This window comes from Gopherus flavomarginatus, chromosome 6, assembly GCF_025201925.1.
Source record: "Gopherus flavomarginatus isolate rGopFla2 chromosome 6, rGopFla2.mat.asm, whole genome shotgun sequence".
Taxonomy (NCBI): domain Eukaryota; kingdom Metazoa; phylum Chordata; order Testudines; family Testudinidae; genus Gopherus; species Gopherus flavomarginatus.
In genome coordinates, this window is record NC_066622.1 from 66,358,260 (window position 1) to 66,378,120 (window position 19,861).

General features: G+C 51.5%; 1 protein-coding gene across 1 annotated transcript; it reads left to right on the plus strand.

Moving 5' to 3' along the window:
• Positions 1 to 9,398: 9,398 nt before the first annotated feature.
• On the plus strand, positions 9,399 to 18,837 carry LOC127054202 (zona pellucida sperm-binding protein 4-like). Its single transcript, XM_050960217.1, is given in 12 exon segments — positions 9,399 to 9,580; positions 9,900 to 10,020; positions 10,100 to 10,202; positions 10,864 to 11,019; positions 11,490 to 11,677; positions 12,652 to 12,749; positions 13,785 to 13,915; positions 14,334 to 14,523; positions 14,617 to 14,764; positions 16,055 to 16,133; positions 16,710 to 16,826; positions 18,495 to 18,837. Coding segments are annotated over 12 exon segments (1,608 nt in total). The 3' UTR covers positions 18,590 to 18,837.
• The last annotated feature ends 1,024 nt before the right edge of the window (positions 18,838 to 19,861 follow it).

Below are 19,861 nucleotides of genomic sequence, written 5' to 3' on the forward strand. Positions count from 1 at the left end.
CCTAATGCAATGGGGTTCCTATCTGGGGAGCCTGATCCAGCTAGGGGCTCAGCCTGGCTTTCCCAGTGACCTAGATGGAAATGAGGGGACTCTAGATGAGGTGCAGAGACTGGAAGGTATCCCTCTCCAGTGAGGGGTTCTCATACCTGGGCAGTGAAGAGGGAGTACTGTCCCATTCAGACGGGTACTAGAACTTGAGTCTCTTCTCCTGTGTCCTGAGACTGGTTAGCCCAGATGACAGGTCAAGGTCACCTTCTCCTTTGCTCCCTTGTAGTGCACTCCAGATGCCCAGTTCGCCATTGCAGTCTCTTGAGCTGTGACTCTGCCACCCTGATCCTGGACTTGGTGTGTCTGGCCAGTGGGTGCGGTGCTGGCTGCATCCCTGTGGGGCAGAACAATGCCTTTGTCCTGTTCCAGTTCCCATTCTCTGCCTGAGGCAGCACTTTCCAGGGAAGTGGCAAATGCTACTTACTGGTCTGGGTTCCAGGATGGGAGCCAAGGTGCCTGCTTGTCAGTGCTCAGCTGCTGTGTGGGCTGAATACTTAACAGGCTTTTGGACCTGAGCCAGAACTGACCCTTATTGGTTTGGTCAATCTGCCAGTATCTGACTTCTCCTCAAAGATGGCTGGAGACCAGGATGTGTATGAGAACGAGCTGGTGGCAGACAAGGATGTGAGAATCTGGAGTTGGGACTCTGTCACCTGGGACAGCACCTTCAGATAATCAGGTGGAGGTCTGGATCCTGCAGAAAACTGACCCAAAGAACTGCTGGGCCACCCCCAGCCGCAGTGACTGATCCTGGTGGACAGATAAGTGACTGGGGGTCCTGGTGAGGGTCTTGATTTGGGCCTGGGGCATGCAGGGCACCTTCTCACAGCTGCTTCCCCCCATTCCCAGGTGCCTGTATGCAGGAGACAAATACTGCACCCAGCTGGTGCCTGTGGGAGCCACCTCGGGGCTGCAGTTCCCCTCTCGCCACCATCGCTTCATTGTCAAAAACTTTACCTTCATGGAGTCTGCCTCCCAGCAGCTGCTCAGAGGGCCAGTATGGCTTCTGAACAATACAGGGTCTTCCACCCATTCCCTCCAGCCCCTGGGCTAGGGAGGGACACTGGCTCTAAAAAGCCAAGCTTGACTGCCAGCAACTAGAGAGAGAACCATTCTCTTGAGTGCAGCAGTGGACACCTGGGTATCTCTCAGAAACTAATAGGATGGGCTCTAACTTTGAGAGAGCCCTGCACATCCAGCATTGTGCCTGTCTCTGTTCTAAGACCTCAGGCACACAGCATGCCATGGGAGTTCCATGATGCACCATCCCTCTTGGACAGAGGGGAGACTGCAGTGCATCATGGTGTACAGGGAGATTTTGGCAAACCAGTAAAGTGCCTGAACCACTATTGAGTGTTGCTAACAGTAGTCCAGATAGCAGGCTGAACTGAGCCATTCTTGGTTATTGCTAAAAGTAGCCAACTCAGCAGGTTGTAAATTGGTCACGCAGTGGCCTTGGTGTAACCAAGACAGAAGGGGAGGATGTTTTGGGTGCCACAGACAGGGCAGCTTAACCCACATCATTGATTATTAAAGTTGGAAGGGACCTCATCTAGTCCAACCCCCTGCTCAAAGCAGAACCAATCCCCAAATCCCTCAATGGCCCCCTCAAGGATTTAACTCACAACACTGGGTTTAGCAGGCCAATGCTCAAACCTCTGAGCTATCACTCCTTCCTGCTGAAAATGTTGAAATTGCTGATCTATGTATTTTAGAAAAACAGGAAGTCTGTCTATATGTGCCTCCAGGAATGTTTGTCAGGAACCCAAGGAATGGACATTCTGGGAAAAAACCATATCTGATAAATTGATGACCATAGGGAAATCTCTTTAAAAACTGCTTGCTTAGAAAATTTTCTTTAAGGGATATGTCATTATGTTACTAATGTATAAATAAGGGGGAAAGTTTGAGGTAACTGGACTACTCAGAAGGGGCTCTTTAGGAACGCTCCCGCTGGACACATCTTGAGGTCCCCACTGGCAGACAGAAGCGTGGCCAGCAGAAGCCTGTTATGGTGCCACTCGAAAGCCAAGCTCAGCTTCAGTTATTACACTGGTCTACAATTTTTGAGAAGTCATCTGCTTCAGAGATAAAATGTGCTATTTATTATGTATTTTGATGTGCTGAATTCAAATATGACAACTAAAACAACTGATTGGCTACTGTTTCTAAGATATTTAAGCTTTTACATTTTATGTCTATGTATATTGTGTAGATAGTAGAGTTTTAATCAGAAATTGTAAACCTAGGTCTTTTCATGTGTTTATGGTTGCTTTACATGATAACATTTCACCTGTCCTGTTTATGTAACACTTTAAAAATCAGCAAAAGGGTTATAGAAATAAAATTTATTAGGAAACAAAAGGCAAAAAACTATTATGTACATAGTTTAGTCCTATTCAGTGTCTATTCGGCGCTTCTTGGCTTGTCTCTTGTATTCATTAAATGGAGCATCTCTTGTCACTGTCCAGCAATAGTCTGCAAGCATTGATGGGCTCCATTTGCCCTGATAGCCTGCCAGGAGATTCCACTGCTGTAGTCTGGAGCCCAACAGCTCTGCCTTACTCTTGAGTAGTTCCAAATCCCTGACAAGGTCATTCAGTTCACCTTGTGTTATGAGGTGTGGTTCAGAGGAGGAGGATGGGAGAAAATGTGGGTCCTGTGACATTGATGGTTCAGGACCAGAAGTTTCATCCTCTTCCTCTTCCTTGTCTGACTCAAGTGAGAATGATTCTGGTGCATCAGGAACCGGCAGTCCTTCTCCATGGGGTACTGGGCGTATAGCTGATGGAATGTTTGGATAATGCACAGTCCACTTTTTCTTCTTTGACACACCTTTCCCAACTGGAGGCACCATGCAGAAGTAACAATTGCTGGTATGATCTGTTGGCTCTCTCCAAATCATTGACACTGCAAAAGGCATAGATTTCCTTTTCCTGTTCAACCACTGGCGAAGATTTGTTGCACAAGTGTTGCAGCATATGTGTGGGGCCCACCTCTTGTCCTGATCTCCAATTTTGCAGCCAAAATAAAGGTGATAGGCTTTCTTAACCATAGTGGTTATACTGCGCTTTTGTGATGCAAAAGTCACTTCACCACAAACATAACAGAAGTTATCTGCACTGTTCACACAAGTATGAGGCATCTCTGCTCACTTTGGCTAAACAGAAATGTGTCCCTTTGCAAAATCAAATGCTGACAAATAAGAGAGCACGACACTGTATGATTTCTAGAGCTGATATAGGGCAATTTGTTCAGCAGAGTGATGTAAGCTTCGTTATGAGTGCATCATCCATGACTTCTAGGAATAACATGATGCAATTCATATCATGTATGATGCAATACCAGCTTCAGATTGCATCATTCATTGTTTTGCCTAAAAAGCAAGTACTGTCCAAACCCAGTCATAGATTTATTCATAGATCCAGTCACAGATGTATTTTAGTCATTTCTGCTTTAAATTGAGATCCCTTCCCTTTATAACTCACTTATCCTCCGCCATTCCCAAGTCAAGGGTCGTATATACTGACCCAATAGCATATCTTGAAAACTAGAGCCAATCAACAATTTTAAGCATCATTTTTGTTCTCAGTGACCCAGAATTAGTAAAGTTGGACTACATTTATTTCAGAAGCATTTTGGCTGTAGAGCAGTGTTATCGAGGGTTGGGGGTGTTTTACTAACCTGTTGCAGAGTGTGTAAGTGCTTGAGACTAAAGTTTAGCTTTAAGTGAAAGCACGCTTGTGTCATCCTGTCTGTGCCAGCCAACTATTGGCCAGATGTCCGTGTCTCCCCTGATTTATTTCCTGACACCACCTTGCACAGAGTAAAAGTTACCAAGAGCTTTGGGTTGAAAGAACCCCGGGTAGCAATGGGAGATGCAGGATTGCTCAGACCACAGGAGGAAGGTGTCTGAGCTACAACTCCCATGAGGCAATGCAGCACCACAGGAAAATACAGTTTCTGTCTGAATCTAAGGAATCTCTTGATAAACTTTTCCAGCACAAATCTCCAATTTTGCAGGAATTGCCCTTCTTGTCCTCAGTGCTGCTCTGGGCTAGCTCTGACACTCCCAGCCTAACCTGCTGTTTCAGCCCAGCCCCCAGTATTGCTTGTGCCCAGGGTCTCCCTCCCTCTGAATGGGTTTAGGTCTCATTTATCTGCAGGGTGAGATTCCTCCAGTTCTGCCATGTGGCCAAGTCCTGCTTGGGTGAGACGCCAACTCTGTGCTGCCTCCTTGCCTACAAGGGAGGAGGACCCTGCAATGCACTGACCTCGCTGCTCTGACCCCCAAAGCACTCAGCATAGCTGTAATAGGGCTCCCCCAACTCCTGAGCACACACATTGGTGCCTACACCATAGGGGCTCCTGGCACATGGATACAAAGGCAGCCTCCAACCCTGTTACACTTGCTCCAAGGTCGTTGCTTCTGAACTTCAAGAGCTCCAGGCTCTAACCCATGCCCTCTCCTCTAGGTGTACCTGCACTGTGGCACATCCATGTGCTGGCCCTCCAGTTTGGAGCCCTGCACCATCTCCTGTCCCGCTGGAGCCCATGAGTATCCTGGCCCTCTGCCTCCCCTTCTCTCTGTGGGATGGGATAAGAGGGCCTGGCAGGAATTAGCTGTCTCTCTGGAACTGGGTCTGAGAAACCTGGGAGTGGGGTCTTCCTCTTCTCCCTCCTGCCATGAGGCTGTGGCTTCTGGGCAGACTTCCTCTAATACTGGGGGTAACATTGTTCTTACAGTGAGCAGCTCCATCTCCCAGAGCCTCTCTGAGAAGTCCAAATTTGTTCTCATCCCAGGGGAAAAGGACCTGTACTCCTTAATCCCTGAACAATGGGAAGCGCCCTGGCTATGGATGGTGGGGAGTGCTAGGCAACGTGGGTCTCCTGAAGTAGGGATCTGGTGGTGTGGGAGTACAGGTTTCTTGTCTGTGCCTTGCAATTAAACTCTTGCTGGCCTTACGGGGGGCAGGAGTAGCTCTGAGCAGCATCCTCAGGACGGGCTCTGCCCCATTACCAGTTGGATGGCTGTGATACTTCTCTAGGACTGGATGAGGAGAAGCTGCTGTAGATGGATGTGGTGAGTATCTGAGCCATGGTGTAACTGTGGGCTGAAGCTGACTTTCTCCCTGAGTCTGGCATGAGCTGCCCAGTGGTAGAAATTCACTTCAAGGGAACTGTACATGATGCTGAGCAACCGAACAAGGGCACTAAGCTAGGGCAACAACTTGTGGACTGTATGACTCTGCATTTCAGGTTGGGGTTGGGGTGTTGTGGTCACATCTGAAATAGCATCTGCTATCTTATCTACAGCTGCCACATTCTCCAGCCTTGGGCAGGGTGGGAGTCTGCCCTGAGCAGGAAAGGGCTGGCAATGGGAGGGATAGGATTCCTGTCCCTCCTACCCTTCCCTGGACTGTGCAAGCTGGGTGTATGGCTAATAATTGCTGTCTCTGTCCTGCAGGCTTGTCTCTGAGCACTGGAGCAGCCTGAACGGCAGCTCGGGCCAGTGCTGCAGTCGGGGAGTGACGGGAAGGGCCTGTCCATGTCACTCCTGGTAACTGCATGGCAGAGATAAAAGAGAAATGGAGCTTGTGAAACCAGAATCTTGAATTAAAACCATTCCAGACATACTGTGTCTCTGGCTCTTCTGTGCCCAGCTCTGCAGTCTCCCCATGAGAACAAACCTGAGATGAGTGTGGGTGGAGCAACGGGGCAAAAACCCTGCTAGACATGTTTATGGAAACTTTCCATCCACTCCCTGTGCCTCTGCAAAGGCTCCTGGTTCCCTTGGCATAGTCTGCTCTGTCTCTTCACCTCGATTACTGGCTATGGCTAAGTGGAAGCTGTTCATCATGGTGAGCAGTTGTGGGTTTGAACTCAAGCCTGTGAAGGAAGGCCCAGTGAAGTATCTTGTGTCTCTACTGATGCTCCTGCCTCAGTGATAGCACCAGAGAAAGGGCTTGCCACTCCTGCCTGTTGCCTCAATGGAGGTGGGCCCAACCCTGCTTGCTCCTTGTCTGACCAGCTGTGCAGGAATGGACAATTGTGATCTCCCAGCCAGAAAACAGCTGCTTTGCTCACCTGGCAGCAGCACCAAGGAGCTTAACTCGTTTGGAGTCTTACAGCACATGGAGCATCAGTGCTGTACTTCATCTCAGTGTGATCACTAGTCTTCTTGATAGGCAGGCTTGAATGGGGCTAGTTAGCCTAGTCAACCAGTATCTCTGTATAGTCCAAATGCCACCACCCTAGTAAATTCAGGACTCCCTCCATGCTTCCCCTGTGCTTGGCCAGCTCAGCCAGTGGAGGATACTAAAGCAAAATAGAGGCAGGAACCATACAAAACCAACTGCTAGTTGAGGAAATTTAACTAATCCCGGCGCTCCTCTCTGATGTTTGCTACTGAATAGGTTTTGCCCCATTAGAGAGAAAATAGCTGCTTCATTGAGAAGTTCTAGAACCCTCCTGGTGGGGAGCTGGGAGCTGAAACATCCCAGAGTGGCTTTAATGTTTGAACTGTACCTCTTGCTGGCCCTGTGAAGCTCCTCCCACATAGAGCCAAGTCTCGAGCCTTTGAAAAAAATCAGTTTGCTCAAGCTCAGTGGAGGTTTGTTTGGAGCTATAATCTCCAGTTTCTATCTCCACTGAGCAGTGCTTTCCCTTAAAATTTTCCTGCTGGTTGAGAGGGGATATTGTGGTGTTGAGCACCAGGACTGAGAGCAAGGTAGCTGTCTCTCCTGTGATCTTAATGCCCCCTGCTTGTGCCAGGCTGCACTGAGGTGGAGTAATGGGCCTGACCCACACACAGAGAATAGGGGGAAAATGGAAAGGGACAAGATAGGCACAGAGCTGGGAGGGCAGGAGCCATGGTGGGAGTGGGCTAGGAGGAAGGGCAGGAACTAGTGTGGGTGACTACAGGGCCCCAAATGCTATGGTAATATAAATAACAGCAGTTGAGGGGTTAGAGACAAGGAGGGAGCCCAATGGCAGAAAGGAAAATGACTACTAGAATCACTCCGTAACAGAGCCTGGAAGGGAACCCAGGAGTCCTGCGCCACAGCAGTCCTCTGCTGTCAGCAAACAGCTCTGAATCCTGCTGATAAAGCATGCATCTGATCCCACTCCTCTGTTTCAGCCAGGTAGGGTACCTCTATGCAGCCAGGGGCATCCCATGGCACTGAGTCTCCAAGCCCAGATTGACAGATTTGGGCTCACACTACCACAGCAAAAACAGCTGTGTAGATAGCACTTTTAAGTGGGGGCTTGGCTGGAGCTCATGCCCTGAAATATACCCCTCTCCCTAGGCTTCAGAGCCCAGGCCACAACATCTACCCAGCTATGTTTAGTTCAGTAGTCCAAGTCTGTTGAGATGGGCTTGCAGTCTTGCTGCTGCGGGCTGTGCAGACTACAGCCCACCATCTTATTTAATCTGGCCCTCGAGCTCCCGCTGGGGAGCAGGGTCTAGGTTTCGCCCTGCTCCTGTGCTCCAGCAGGAAGCAGGATTGAGGGTGGGGGGGGGTGCACTGTGTGCACGTCATCTCTCCGCGCAGCTTCCGGAAGCAGCAGCATGTCCCCCCTCCAGCTCCTACATTTAGGGGAAGCCAGGGGGCTCCGCACGCTGCCACCTCCCCAAGCACTGCCCCCACAGCTCCCATTGGCCAGGAACTGCAGACAATGGGAGCGGCAGGGGCAGCGCTTGTGAATGGGGCAGTGCACAGAGCCACCTGGCCGCGGCTCCACATAAGACCCGGAGGGGATACATGGTGCCCGGAGCCTGCACCCTGAGCCCCTCCTGCGCCCCAACTCCCTCCCAGAATCCTTTGGTCCCAGCCCAGAGCACCCTCCTGCATCCCAAACCCCTCAGCCCCACCCCAGAGCCTGCACCCCCAGCCGGAGCCCTCAACCCCTGTGCCCCAAACCCCTGCCCAGCATGGAGCCCCCTCCTGCACCATGAACTCCTCATTTCTGGCTCCACCCCAGAGCCCTCACCCCCACCCCAAGTTCGTGAGCACTCATGGCCCACCATACAATTTCCATACCCAGATGTGGTCCTCAGGCCAAGAAGTTTGCCCACTCCTGCCATAGAGGCTAACAGTCTAGTGCTGCTACCATTTATTCCTCTAGCTCAATGGTCTTGTTGGTATCCAGGAAGTGGGCAGGCACTGCTAAAGGATCTCCTCCCAGCCTAAGGGGAGGATCCACAGGTCAGTGATACCAAATAATCATGGGGGACAACTAACGAGATAACAGGAATGGGAGTGAGGTCACAGGTCTAAATGAAGGGAACCTGATGGGGACACCGAGCAGAGAACCCCAGACAGTGACCACTGTGCCTCGAAGGCAGCAAGGGAGCCTCTAGCTCAATGGTAGAGGGCTGTGATGTAGGTCAAAAGTTCCCCCCTCCTGATGAATGAAGTTGGGATCCATACAGCTCCATGGGATGAAAATGGTTTTCCATTTGTATTTTGAAACTGTCAGGAAATCACAAGCTTTAGGCATATCCCATGTCCCATGCACGGTTCCCTCAACCCAAACTCCCGTAGCAGGTCCAGGCCCTGCATTTGTTTAAAGGAAATAGAGATAGGTTTGGGGTCCCCAAGACTCAACAGGCTCAGATAGTCTTGGGTCCCTGCTAGGCTGGGAAGTGACAGCACAAAGAGGAGCCAAACCTAGCTTCCCCCTAGACCTGGATTCTCTGGGCCTGACTCTCCCCTGGCCTGCACCTCATTTACAGCAGAGGGAGTAAAACACTTCCCTTCTGCTTTGATAACTATGGCAATGGGGACTCAAGCCCTCCCCCTCTCACAGCTCCCTCTGCAGGGGCCTGATGCAGGAAACCTGGCCTGTGAGCTGAGTGGTGGCAAGCTGGGGCTGGTCCCGAGGAGCCTCCCTGCTCCAGGAGAAGATTGGTGCCCTGGCAGCCCTGGCGAGTGAGTCCAGAGTTGGCCTGGTAGCAGATACCCCCATCATACAGCAGGGGGCCCTTGGTGAGGGGCCAGGCTGACCCCTCAGCAGGGCAAGGCCCAGCACTAGCATTTGGAGAGGGAGAAAGGTCTGAACCCTCCCTGGGTTCCAATGGGAAGGAATAAACTGACTTTCCATCAGCAACAGGCCATGAACACAGACCCAACTTCTGCTTCCTCCTGAGAAGGGCCAGGCAGCTCTAGCCCATCCAAAAGCTTGCTGGGGCAGGGTGTGGCCAGACCTCAGGGGAGGGGCTGGGCTCTTTCACCCTACCTGTGCAGGAATGGCCACCTGGGCTCTGGCTAATCCCAGCTGCCTTTAGGGTACAAAGGGGGCAGGCTGGGGGCAGATACCTTATGGGTCACTGGTAGGAGAGTAGTATGGCTGGGGTGTGGTGGGGGCTTCCTGTGGGAGTGGTGTGCTTTTGGCTGCTGTACTACTCCTTTGCTCTGGGAGCCCTGGGGGATCCTAGGGGGCTGGTCTGTGGCCAGAGAAGCCTGCAGTTCATGCTGCCTCCTGGCCAGGCTGGGGTGGAGTCCCTGGCACTAACTGCTTGGGGTAAGTGAGGCCAGACTTGTGTGCCCCTCCCTGGATGTCTGGAGGGAGTCCAGGGTGTGGCTCCATGGAGAGGGGAAGGGACTATCTCCCAGGGATCCTCAACCTGTCCAAGCCCTGCCCAGCAGCTGGCTGAGTCCTAGGCAGCAATGGCTGACCTGAGCTAGAGTTCCAGCTCCCAGCAGTGCTGCTGGGGCTTAGGAGCCTGGGCAGCCCCCTGCCAGCCAAGAGCCTGACCCCTCTGTGCAGGGGGGGCAGTAGCTCCTTGGATGGCTCTTGTGCCCTCTTCCCCTGCACTGGCTGCTGATCTCCTTGTTCCTCCCTAGACAACCTGGGAGGCAGCATGCTCTGCAGAATGACTCCAGCTGTGGGGTCTGGATCTCCTGGGCTGCAGATGGCTCCAGGATAGTGGGTGCCTCCTATGCCAGCTGTTTTGTCTCAGAATGGGTGAGTGACCTTCTGGAACCTGCCTTGGGTTCTGTTTGCTGCTCTGCCAGGCCTGACATCTGTGGGTCTCTCTCCCCAGGATGGTGATTACCTGATGGTGGTTGGCATTGAGGGGATGGCTGCTGGTGGGCACAGGGCCCTACGTGAGGAGAAGGTGCTCAGGTGTCCCAGGAGCCTGCCAGGTGAGGGCCTAATGTCTTATGCTGAATTCCCCAGCCTGTGGCTGTGAATGATTTTGTAGAGATGGGTGCTCTCCTCCGGTTAGACAGAGGGAGGCCTCGGTCTGCATCCATGGGGAAGTGCTGTGTCTCCCTCTTCTCCTCCCTGGGGTCAGGTGGCCATTGTAAGGGCAGTGACTGCCCTTCTCCTCAGGCAGAGGAAGACAATGCCCTTGGCAGAGAGCAAACCCTCCTGTTTGGCTGCTCTTCTCAGATAGGAGAGCCTGACATTAATGGTCTTTGTATTGCACTGGTGCCTCAGGGCTCCAGGCAGGGCCAGGGGATGGTGACTGGTGCTGGAGGCTCTTCTAGAGGCCATGTCTCCCATACCCCTTTAACCAAAAAGGTATGGATTAAATAGTGTCTTGGGGCTGAGAATGCACAGATGGGGTCTCCCCCCCCCCCCCCCCGCGCTGGATGGTTCAGACTGAAGCCCCTCAGTGGAGTGTTTGAGCTGGAGGTAGGATGTCTGTCCTGCAGAACCCTTGGGGTCCTGAGGGAGCCTCAAAGCTTCCAGCCTAGCCAGGAGGGAGCATGCTCTGTACCCCAGCCTCTTACCCCACCTAGTCTCTGTTCCTTCCTCTTGCTCTGAGTTCCATACTGCTTCCCATCTGTTTCACCCCAGCCCTGGATGCTCCAAGCCCCAGTGTCTGTGCTGCCATCCAGAGCCAGGACAGGCTGCCCTGTGCCTCCCCACCCATCACCCAGGGAGACTGTGAGGAACAAGGCTGTTGCTACAACCCCAGTGATAGGGTGAAGCCTTGTTACTATGGCAATACAGGTGAGTTTCTGTGCACATGAATTGTCCAGAGCTGACTGTAATGGTCCCACATGTGAGGGGCAGTGTCTGAGATGCCTGGCATCAAAGCAGAGTGGGGTTTCCATGTAGCCAGTCATGCAGACAGCTGGGTGCTGGGCTAGTTAGTGTGATATATCAAGACCATGTGCAACACTTTCCATCCAGCTCAGTCTGAGGGCTGAGTGCTTCAGCCATGTCAATAACAGCCCCAGCCAATGGCCTGGAATCCACAGCACATGCCTCATGGCCATTGCAGCTCTACCATGAGCTGTATGCTGCCAGGGTCCCTTGCAGTGCCAGCCTGTGCTCTTTGGGGTGCCTGGAGGGGTGCAGTAGAATATGATGGGTTCTTATCCAGCTCCAGGACCAGCTGCTGGCTTCCTCTCCAGTGTCCTGAGACTGGCTAGCCCAGGTGGTAGGGTGACCCTGACCTGTCCTTGGCTCCCTTCCAGTGACAGCACAGTGCACTCCAGATGGCCAGTTCTCCCTCGCAGTCTCTCGGGCTGTGACTCTGCCTCCCCTGATCCTGGACACGGTGCGTCTGGCCAGTGGGCGCGGAGCTGGCTGTGTCCCTGTGGAGCAGAACAATGCCTTTGTCCTGTTCTGGTTCCCACTCTCTGCCTGTGGCACCACTTTCCAGGTAAGAGTTGAGCTGGGGGAGACCAGGATGGGGTCACTTAGCAGGAATAGAAGGGGGGTTCAGATCAGAACAAGGTGCACTGGCAGGTCCCTTTCTGAGACCGATGCAATGACAAACCCTGCTGAAGCCTGGCCCTGCAAGAGTCAAAGCTGGTAGTCAGTTACCGCTGTATTCAGCACAGAGCACTGTGCCCCAGTTTGGAGTAAATTGTCATCCACCAAATTGGTGGATATGCAGTTACATGCCACCATGCGTATACCCTCTGGCACTCTGTCTGACTCCAGTCTGATGGCTTCCAGTTCTGAGCAATATTGCTCATCCTTATATCAGATGAGATGTTGCCACTGCTAAGTTACTGGAGAAACTACATGCCAACTAAGCCTGCTGCTGCACAGTGACCTTTTAAACCACCAGCTGCATGTTTGCCCTCACATTGCCCATCATGGTTTCATCCACCACACCAGGATGTTAGGGCAGATCCACTCTGAGAGGAGTGGATATCTGTTATAATCCCCAATCAGTCCCTCTTCGCTGACCCCGCAATCTGCCCACCTAGTTTTGACCTGCCCCGTTGCCAGTGGTACCTGTTGAACAGGTTTTGGACCGGGCAAGGTCTCTGTGCAGCCAGCCAGTATTGCTGGGGCCTTTGTGACAGCCCTCTGTGCAGCTGCAGTGCAACACAGATGATGATGCACATTGTCAATGAATTCCTGCTGACTAGGTTTAGCAGTGGGCTAGAAGAACTGCATCATGCTGCTGAAGATGCCATTGCTTGGCTAAAAGGCATGCATCTGACAAAGTGGGTATTCACCCACGAAAGCGTATGCTCCAATTCATCTGTTAGTCTATAAGGTGCCACAGGGCTCTTGTTGCTTTTTACAGATCCAGACTAACACGCCTACCCCTCTGATGATTGCTTGGCTAGATGACTATGCACACTCTAAATAAAATAAGTGACTGCTCTCTCCTTGCAGATGGCTGGAGACCAGGGTGTGTATGAGAATGAGCTGGTGGCATCCAGGGATGTGAGAACCTGGAGTCTGGGCTCCATCACCCGGGACAGCACTTTCAGGTAACTCCTGGGGCTGGTGTATCTGCCCTGCATCTCCAGAGCTGCCTCTGTCATGTGATCATTGCTCAGCTCATAGCAATAGCATGGGAGTGGTTCAGGGCCAGCTGTTCCTCCAGAAAGCTGTTACATGGCAGGTGCCAGACACTGCACAGTGAGTGACTCTCCCCAGAACCCTGGGTTCTCACAGCTCATTGGGGGAAGACTCACCATGAGGCATAAGGTGAATGGGGGCAAGCATGAAGCAAGTCAATAAAGGGGGATATTGGTTTGTAACCCTTTCCTGGGCTGGTGTGCAGGGAGGAAATGGAGTGAACTCACCAGGCAGCATGTCCATCTGCAGCCAGGCCTGGCATTGTAGCAACTCCACATTCAGCCTCTGTTCAGGATTCCAGCCTCTGGTCAGGTCCTTCATACTCACTCCTTCTGGTGTAGGAGTCTGACATGCCAAAGCATCTGTCTCTGTGTTGGGTCTCCTGCCCCAGCCTGGGTTCTGTAATCACTTACTCTGCCCCCTGTTGGAGGTTTTCCTATCTCCTCTCTTGGGGATGGGAGGGGAACCAGGCCCACCCTCTGCTCTGGCTTCCAGCCCAGGAACCCTGGGGTCAAGCAGCTAACACCATCTCCTTACAAGACCTTCCACTTCCTACCTTTACCTGACCACAGGTGTCTTTCCCAGGACTTCGCCATCCACTCCTCTTTGGAAGTCTAATTCCTTGTGAGGCTTCCTGCTGGGGAGCCTCCTCTTGGCAGTTTCTATGGCTCCCCTGGCACCTGCCTGGAACCCCAGCTGCTCTGTCTCCATGGAGCCAATCCCAAAGTAGAACTCCCTGTGGCAGCTCTCCTCAGTCCTTCCCTATTCCCCTCATCTATAGGAACCACACACTGGTTTCTCCCCAAATGGGACTAATCCTTAATTGCCTCTTCTCCAGGTGCCCCTAATGGGGCAATTCAGCTCCCCTGAACCCTGTCCCTTCCCCTCTGCACTGCATGCCTGGCCTTGATGATCTCTCATCTTCTTGGCACTTTCACCACCAGGTTACATGTCCGCTGCAGCTACTCTATCAGTGGGAACTTCCTCCCCTTGAGTGTCCAGGTCTTCACTCTGCCCCCGCCCCCTGCTGTGTCCCAGCCTGGCCCCCTGATGCTGAAGCTACGCATTGCCACAGGTAGGAGCGCTCCTTGATGAGTGCTGTAGGGTGAGCAGGGGCTCATTCTTACCTCTTAGTGCAAGAATCTGGTTTAGCTGCCCCTCCGGCCCAGAAGAGGCCTTAAGACCCTGTGGAATGGATCTAGGGAGGATGGGGGAGATAAGTCTGTGACTTGACTATTTTTCACTTTGATTTAAGATGCAATTAACCTCTCACAGCTCACTTCTGGCCGAATCTGTCCTCAGTGTATGGAAAGGCAGCCCTGCTCCTGCATTGTGGGCTAGATCTAGCACAGTGGGAACACTGCCCCCTGAGCTGGGGAGTCCAGGCCCCCCTGAACAGCCTGTGGGTGTCAGCCCTGTATGATGCTCTAAGCTTCTCTACCTGCATCTCATGCTGACCTGCAGTGATCCCTCTGTGCTTATCTCTGTTCCAGAGCAGAATTATGGCTCCTACTACACAGATCAAGATTACCCTGTGGTGAAGGTTCTGCGGGATCCTATATATGTGGAGGTCTGGATCCTGCAGAGAACTGACCCAGATCTGGTTCTGGTCCTGCAACACTGCTGGGCCACCCCAAGCACCAACCCTTAGCAGCAGCCGCAGTGGCCTATCCTGGTGGATGGGTGAGTGACTGGGGGTCCGGGGTAAGGGGTCTCTCTTTGGGCCTGGGAGTGCAGGGCACCATCTCTCAGCTGCTCCCCTTTGACCATTCCTAGGTGCCCGTATGCAGGAGATAACTACCGCACCCAGCTGGTGCCTGTGGGAGCCGCCTCAGGGCTACAGTTCCCATCTCACCACCAGCGCTTCATCATCAGCACCTTCACCTTCGTGGAGTCTGCCTCCCAGCGGGCACTCACAGGGCCGGTATGGCTTCTCTTCAATGCTCTTGTCTGCTGCTGTAGCTCCATTCCATTGGAACAGCAGCCCAGCCTCTTGTGAGCTGCTCAGAGTGGACGTGAGACCTCACCTACCAGGTCCTCAGATGAGCAGAAGGGGGGGCTTTGACCATTCATACTGAAGCAAACACCTCAGATGAATCATAACTAGCTAACGGCCAACTGGGGTTCTGTAGCTGGTGACTAGGGAGAGGAAGTGATATTGCAGCTAGACTGGGACACTCTTCCTAAAGTCTGGGAAGAAGCAGCTCAAATGGAGCCTCTGACGCTCTTTGTAAATGGCAGGGTAGCAGGCCATGTGGAAAAGCCTTTAAAACTAACCTTTAACCCTCATTGGGTGTAGAAATACTCTTGCCCTACAGCCTTGTGGGTGGGGAAGTGTGCTCTAGCATAGCATTCTCCTCAGTCTGTAAATACTTCACATTTGTGACACCTGAGGCAGGTCAGTCTTTAGCATAGGAATAAATGTCAGATGCTGCTCATTCTAGAGCTGTGGTTCTCAACCTATTTACCTGCATCTGATACTACCTGTATGGCCCTGAGGATGTCATGTGGGCTGCAGCTCTGGGCTGCAGGTTGAGAACCATCTCTAGAGCTTTAAACTAGTATGTGGAGGAAAATGTTCCTGGCACTTGAGATGCTAGCAGCTGCTTTATGGTAGTGAGAGTCTTGGCCAAATTGCCTTGACTATTTGGTATCAAATAGACTGAACCAACTTAAGGACTGATTTGTAAATTGGACTTGGGTGCTGTTCTCGCTATTTGATGTGGTGCTATCCCCATCTCTTAGCTCACACTGAGACCTCTGACTACTGCTTTGCTCTGTAGATGTGACATGTCAGGGAGAAACTCTCCTGCAATCCCTCTCCTAACCACCTGCTCTGTGTTTGCCAATAGCTGCCTTTCAGGGAGCTCTTCCAAGTGCATTAGCTGCTCCCATTCCCATTGGGATGTACACTATATTTCTAACCCATTGGTTCTTTTTCCTAACCTTCTCCAGAGTGGGTGGCTGTGACAGTCTAAGCACAATCCAGGCTTGTCTGACTTGACACTGAATCTCCTTCCCTTAGTGTGGGAGAGCAGGGGGCCAGACTGCTGGGGTCCCTCCTAGGGGGTGTTCACCTATTGGCTGTGCTCCCAAAGCTTTGGGGAGTCAAGTGCTGGGTACAACAGCCCCTAGTCTGTTTGGAGAACCCCTGCAGCACTACTCCTACAGTGAACTGTGAGAGCCTGATTCCTAACACCTGTCTTTCCTCTAGGTGTACCTGCACTGCAGTGCCTCTGTGTGCTTGCCCTCCAGGCTGGAGTCCTGCACCATCTCCTGCCATGCTGGAGGCAGTAAGTGTCCTAGTTCTGCCCTCTAGGGTGTAGGGATAAGGGCTGCTGCCAGGACTCCTGTACTCAATAGTGGATCTAGAACAACCACTGAGGGCTGGTGATGCCAGGCTGCTCTTTCAGGAGGCAAGTGGCCATTGGCCTGTACACAAGGCACTTCAAGTAGGCAGGAGTTGCACAGACCTGCCAAAACTCAATTTTTGGGGTCAGTTGTGATTTGGGCCTGGCATGACTTTAGGACTCTTAGGGTTGATGACACTTTATTCTTTCAAATGGCAGTGATCATGGCTAGCACCCTCTGAGGGTGCAGCAGATGAGACTTCCATGCAGTGCAAATGTCACTACTTTTTGCTAGGCACTGCATTCTTAAGATCAGGTCAATGCAGCCACCTCTTCAAAGCCTGGACACAAGTTGATCTTTATTGGAGAATGGGGGAGTAGGGCTGTGCATTGCAATCTTTGCTGTAGGGGATGCTAGCTAACTTGTACTGTCTGACAGTCTCTGGGATGATGGGAACAGGACACTCTGGGGCAATACTGTTTTTTGAATCTAAAACATGTTCCTCATGTCTCTCTCAGGGGGTAGAAGGCGCTCTGAGCATCACCCAGGGACTGGCCTTTCCCCCATCACCAGCAGGGGGCCTGTGTTTCTTCTCCAGGATGGTGTAGAAAAGAATGATGCTGTGCAGAGCTTTCGTGAGTACCATGGACCTGAGCACTCATAGCACTTAGTCTCTTTGCAAGGGAGCTTGGGTGCAGCCATAAACAACACTGCCAGAGCTGCATCAGTTATAGGGACATGACATCACCTTGGGCTCAGATGAGCACCAAGATGCACTGTTCCCTGCCTGGCACTGATGTGTTTACACTGGCCAACCTGGCAATTGTAAGCATCTGAGTCTAGAACCTCCATCCCTAGGTGTCTTGTCTTGGACCAATACCAAGGTGGGGGATTGCTCTTTACCCCATTCACCTCTCATTACCTTGAGAAGAAATGGTGAAAACTCTCAGGTGGCGTTGCTGGCTCCTAGAACACCTGAAATGTCAACTGCAACCCCAGTTCAGATTATGGTAGCATCAGGAGGGCCTCAAAATTAAAAACTGCAATTGCTGCTCATTTTGGTCACTAACACAGCAATGAGAGAGGTTCATACTAATCAAGTATCTAGCTCTCATGTTCCCTCTGTTTAGATGTAGGTGGTTTTTAATTAAAATCCGGGATGGACCATAGACAGAACTATAGTTCAGGTTCAAAACCACTTTGAATAGCAATTTGTTGCATATTACTTAAAGATACTTAGTCAGGAATAAGACAGGCTCCAATATCTAAACACGTCCCTTTTAATGCTGAACTATTATCCCCTGCCCCTTCTTAAATTGGGGGTACATCCAGACTACCCACCATATTGGCAGGTAGCGATCAATTTACCGGGGATTGATATATTGCATCTCATCAAGACGTGATATAGCGATTTCCCCAAACGCGCTCCCAGTCAACTCAAACTCCACTGGAGCAAGCGGCGGTAGCAGAATTGACGGGGGAGCTGCGGCCGTCGATCCCACGCCGTGAGGATGGGAGGCAAGTCGGAATAAGATGTCAACTTCAGCTATGGGAATACCGTAGCTGAAGTTGCATATCTTACTTTGACACCCCTCCAGTGCAGACCAGGCTTTGGACACTGGGATCTGATCTAGTATGCTCTCCTGACTTAACAATGAGGAGTACTTGTGGCACCTTAGCCTAACAAATTTATTTGGGCATAAGCTTTCGTGGGCTAAAACCCACTTCATCAGACACATGGAGTGGAAAATACATGTATGCACGTGCACACAATTATGACAAGATGGGAGTTGCCTTACCAAGTGTGTGTGTGTGTGTGTGTGGGGGGGGGGGGTCAGCGCTAATGAGAATTCAATTAAAGTGGGCTATTATCAACAGAGAAAATCACTACGAAGTAGTGGTGATGATCAGTGGTTCTAAAGTAGAAGTCAACAGGCTTCAGCATCCTGCTGTTTGCCTCAATACATTAGACTTGAGAAGATGAAAGGCCTGTCACCACTGGGAAGGAGGCCAAATTTTCCAGAGATGTTCCAGCTATCAAACCACTGAGGAGAACTATCCCCTTTCGGATGTAAGCACAGGCTAAAGGCTCTGGGCTTCCAACCAAGGGAATCTGCAAGAGTGAGGCATCAAATGACTAATATGCACTAGCTTAATATTTGGTGTGAAACAACTCTCCTCTGCACCTAAAATCATGATACACACGTAGCTCCTTCCTCATTATGGGTGGGGCCTAATTTGAAGCAACAAAGGGCTTCAGTTCTCGCTTGCCTGTGTAGTTATACTCCTCATTTCTCTAACAGGACTGCCCATGACTGCTGGAGCACCCGGGGTGCTAGCTGTTGCTGGTGTAGCACTTGCAGGAGCCCTGTTCATGATACTTGTCTCTGCGATGTAGTGAGTATGAAGAAATGCAGCCTGAAATTACATTGCAATAAACATTTCAGACATATCTGCCATCTCTGGGTCTCTCTGGTCAGCTGGGAGGCAGCTGCTGCTAGGGTGGGGCAAGCAAGGTCTAGTACTTGACTGAATTGAGATCCCAATGTGTAGCCTTTGACAGGGCGAGTGTGGTTTATGTATGTTTTTTCCCCTGCTTCCTGGTACCTGAAATTTCCCTCTCAATGCACATTAGAATGGTCTCCAGTCTGGTGCATGACCAAGGCCACTCTAGCACCCAACTGCACAAAGTGGTGGAACACCTGCTGCCTTGTCAGGCTTCACCTGGCTGTAGCCTTCTGCCTCTGGAGTAATGATGCCTGCCTTGATGTACTTGGCATACAAGCAGGGGCATCTGTACCCCCTTGTGTGTGGGCATGGGCTCCCTTTGCTTTGGGCTTTAAAAACAAAACACCACTTTCTGCCCCAGAAACTCTTCAATTGACAGGATCTGTCTCCACTAAAAAAGTGAAACCTTCAGTTCTTCCCCTCCTGCTGCAAGTGACACTGCTTCAGTTACAGTGCCCTCAAATTGCTATTGCATGGCTCCCTCAAGCAGTCTTTCATGGGAGCCTGACAGGCCTGTGGGAGCCCTGGGGAACACTGAAGAGTCAGTCAGTAGCAGTAACCTTTCCCAGTCCATCTCTTGGCAGAGACCAGTATTAACCTTCAGCTTTCTCCTGGCAGGGTGACAGGCAGTGGTGTGTGTCTAGCAGTGGTGGTTGCACAATTACTACACCACAAGAGCATGAAGCTCAAGAGGTGGAGTGCTACACTTGCATTTGGACTACCAACAGCCTAGTGGGACTAATGTCACCCCATGCCCAAAGATGAGTAACAGTTGCTGCAGAATGAGGAATACTCCTCTCTAGGGACAGCTTGCTATGACCTTTCAGCCCCAGGCCATCAGCCAAATGAGTTCTCCTCCCTGCCTCAAAGGAGTGGCATATTACTTGCAAACACTTCCTGAGCGGTTAATGACCAGTTAGACTTTCAACAGGAGTACTGGCTGTCTTAAAGCTGCTGAGCTGTAAGATCTTAGCTGGGTTTAGGGCCAAAGATGGCACCATCTCTGTGGGGTTCTCAAGAACTGTAAGAGAAGATAATCAGGCTAAGCCTAAAATTGGATTACTTAAACTGCAGTTTCAGTAGTCCAGACTCTCAGTGGGTGTAAGCCACAAAGCTCCTCTGGAGTTGTAAGAACATCAGAAGAGTCTGGCTCTACCGCTTC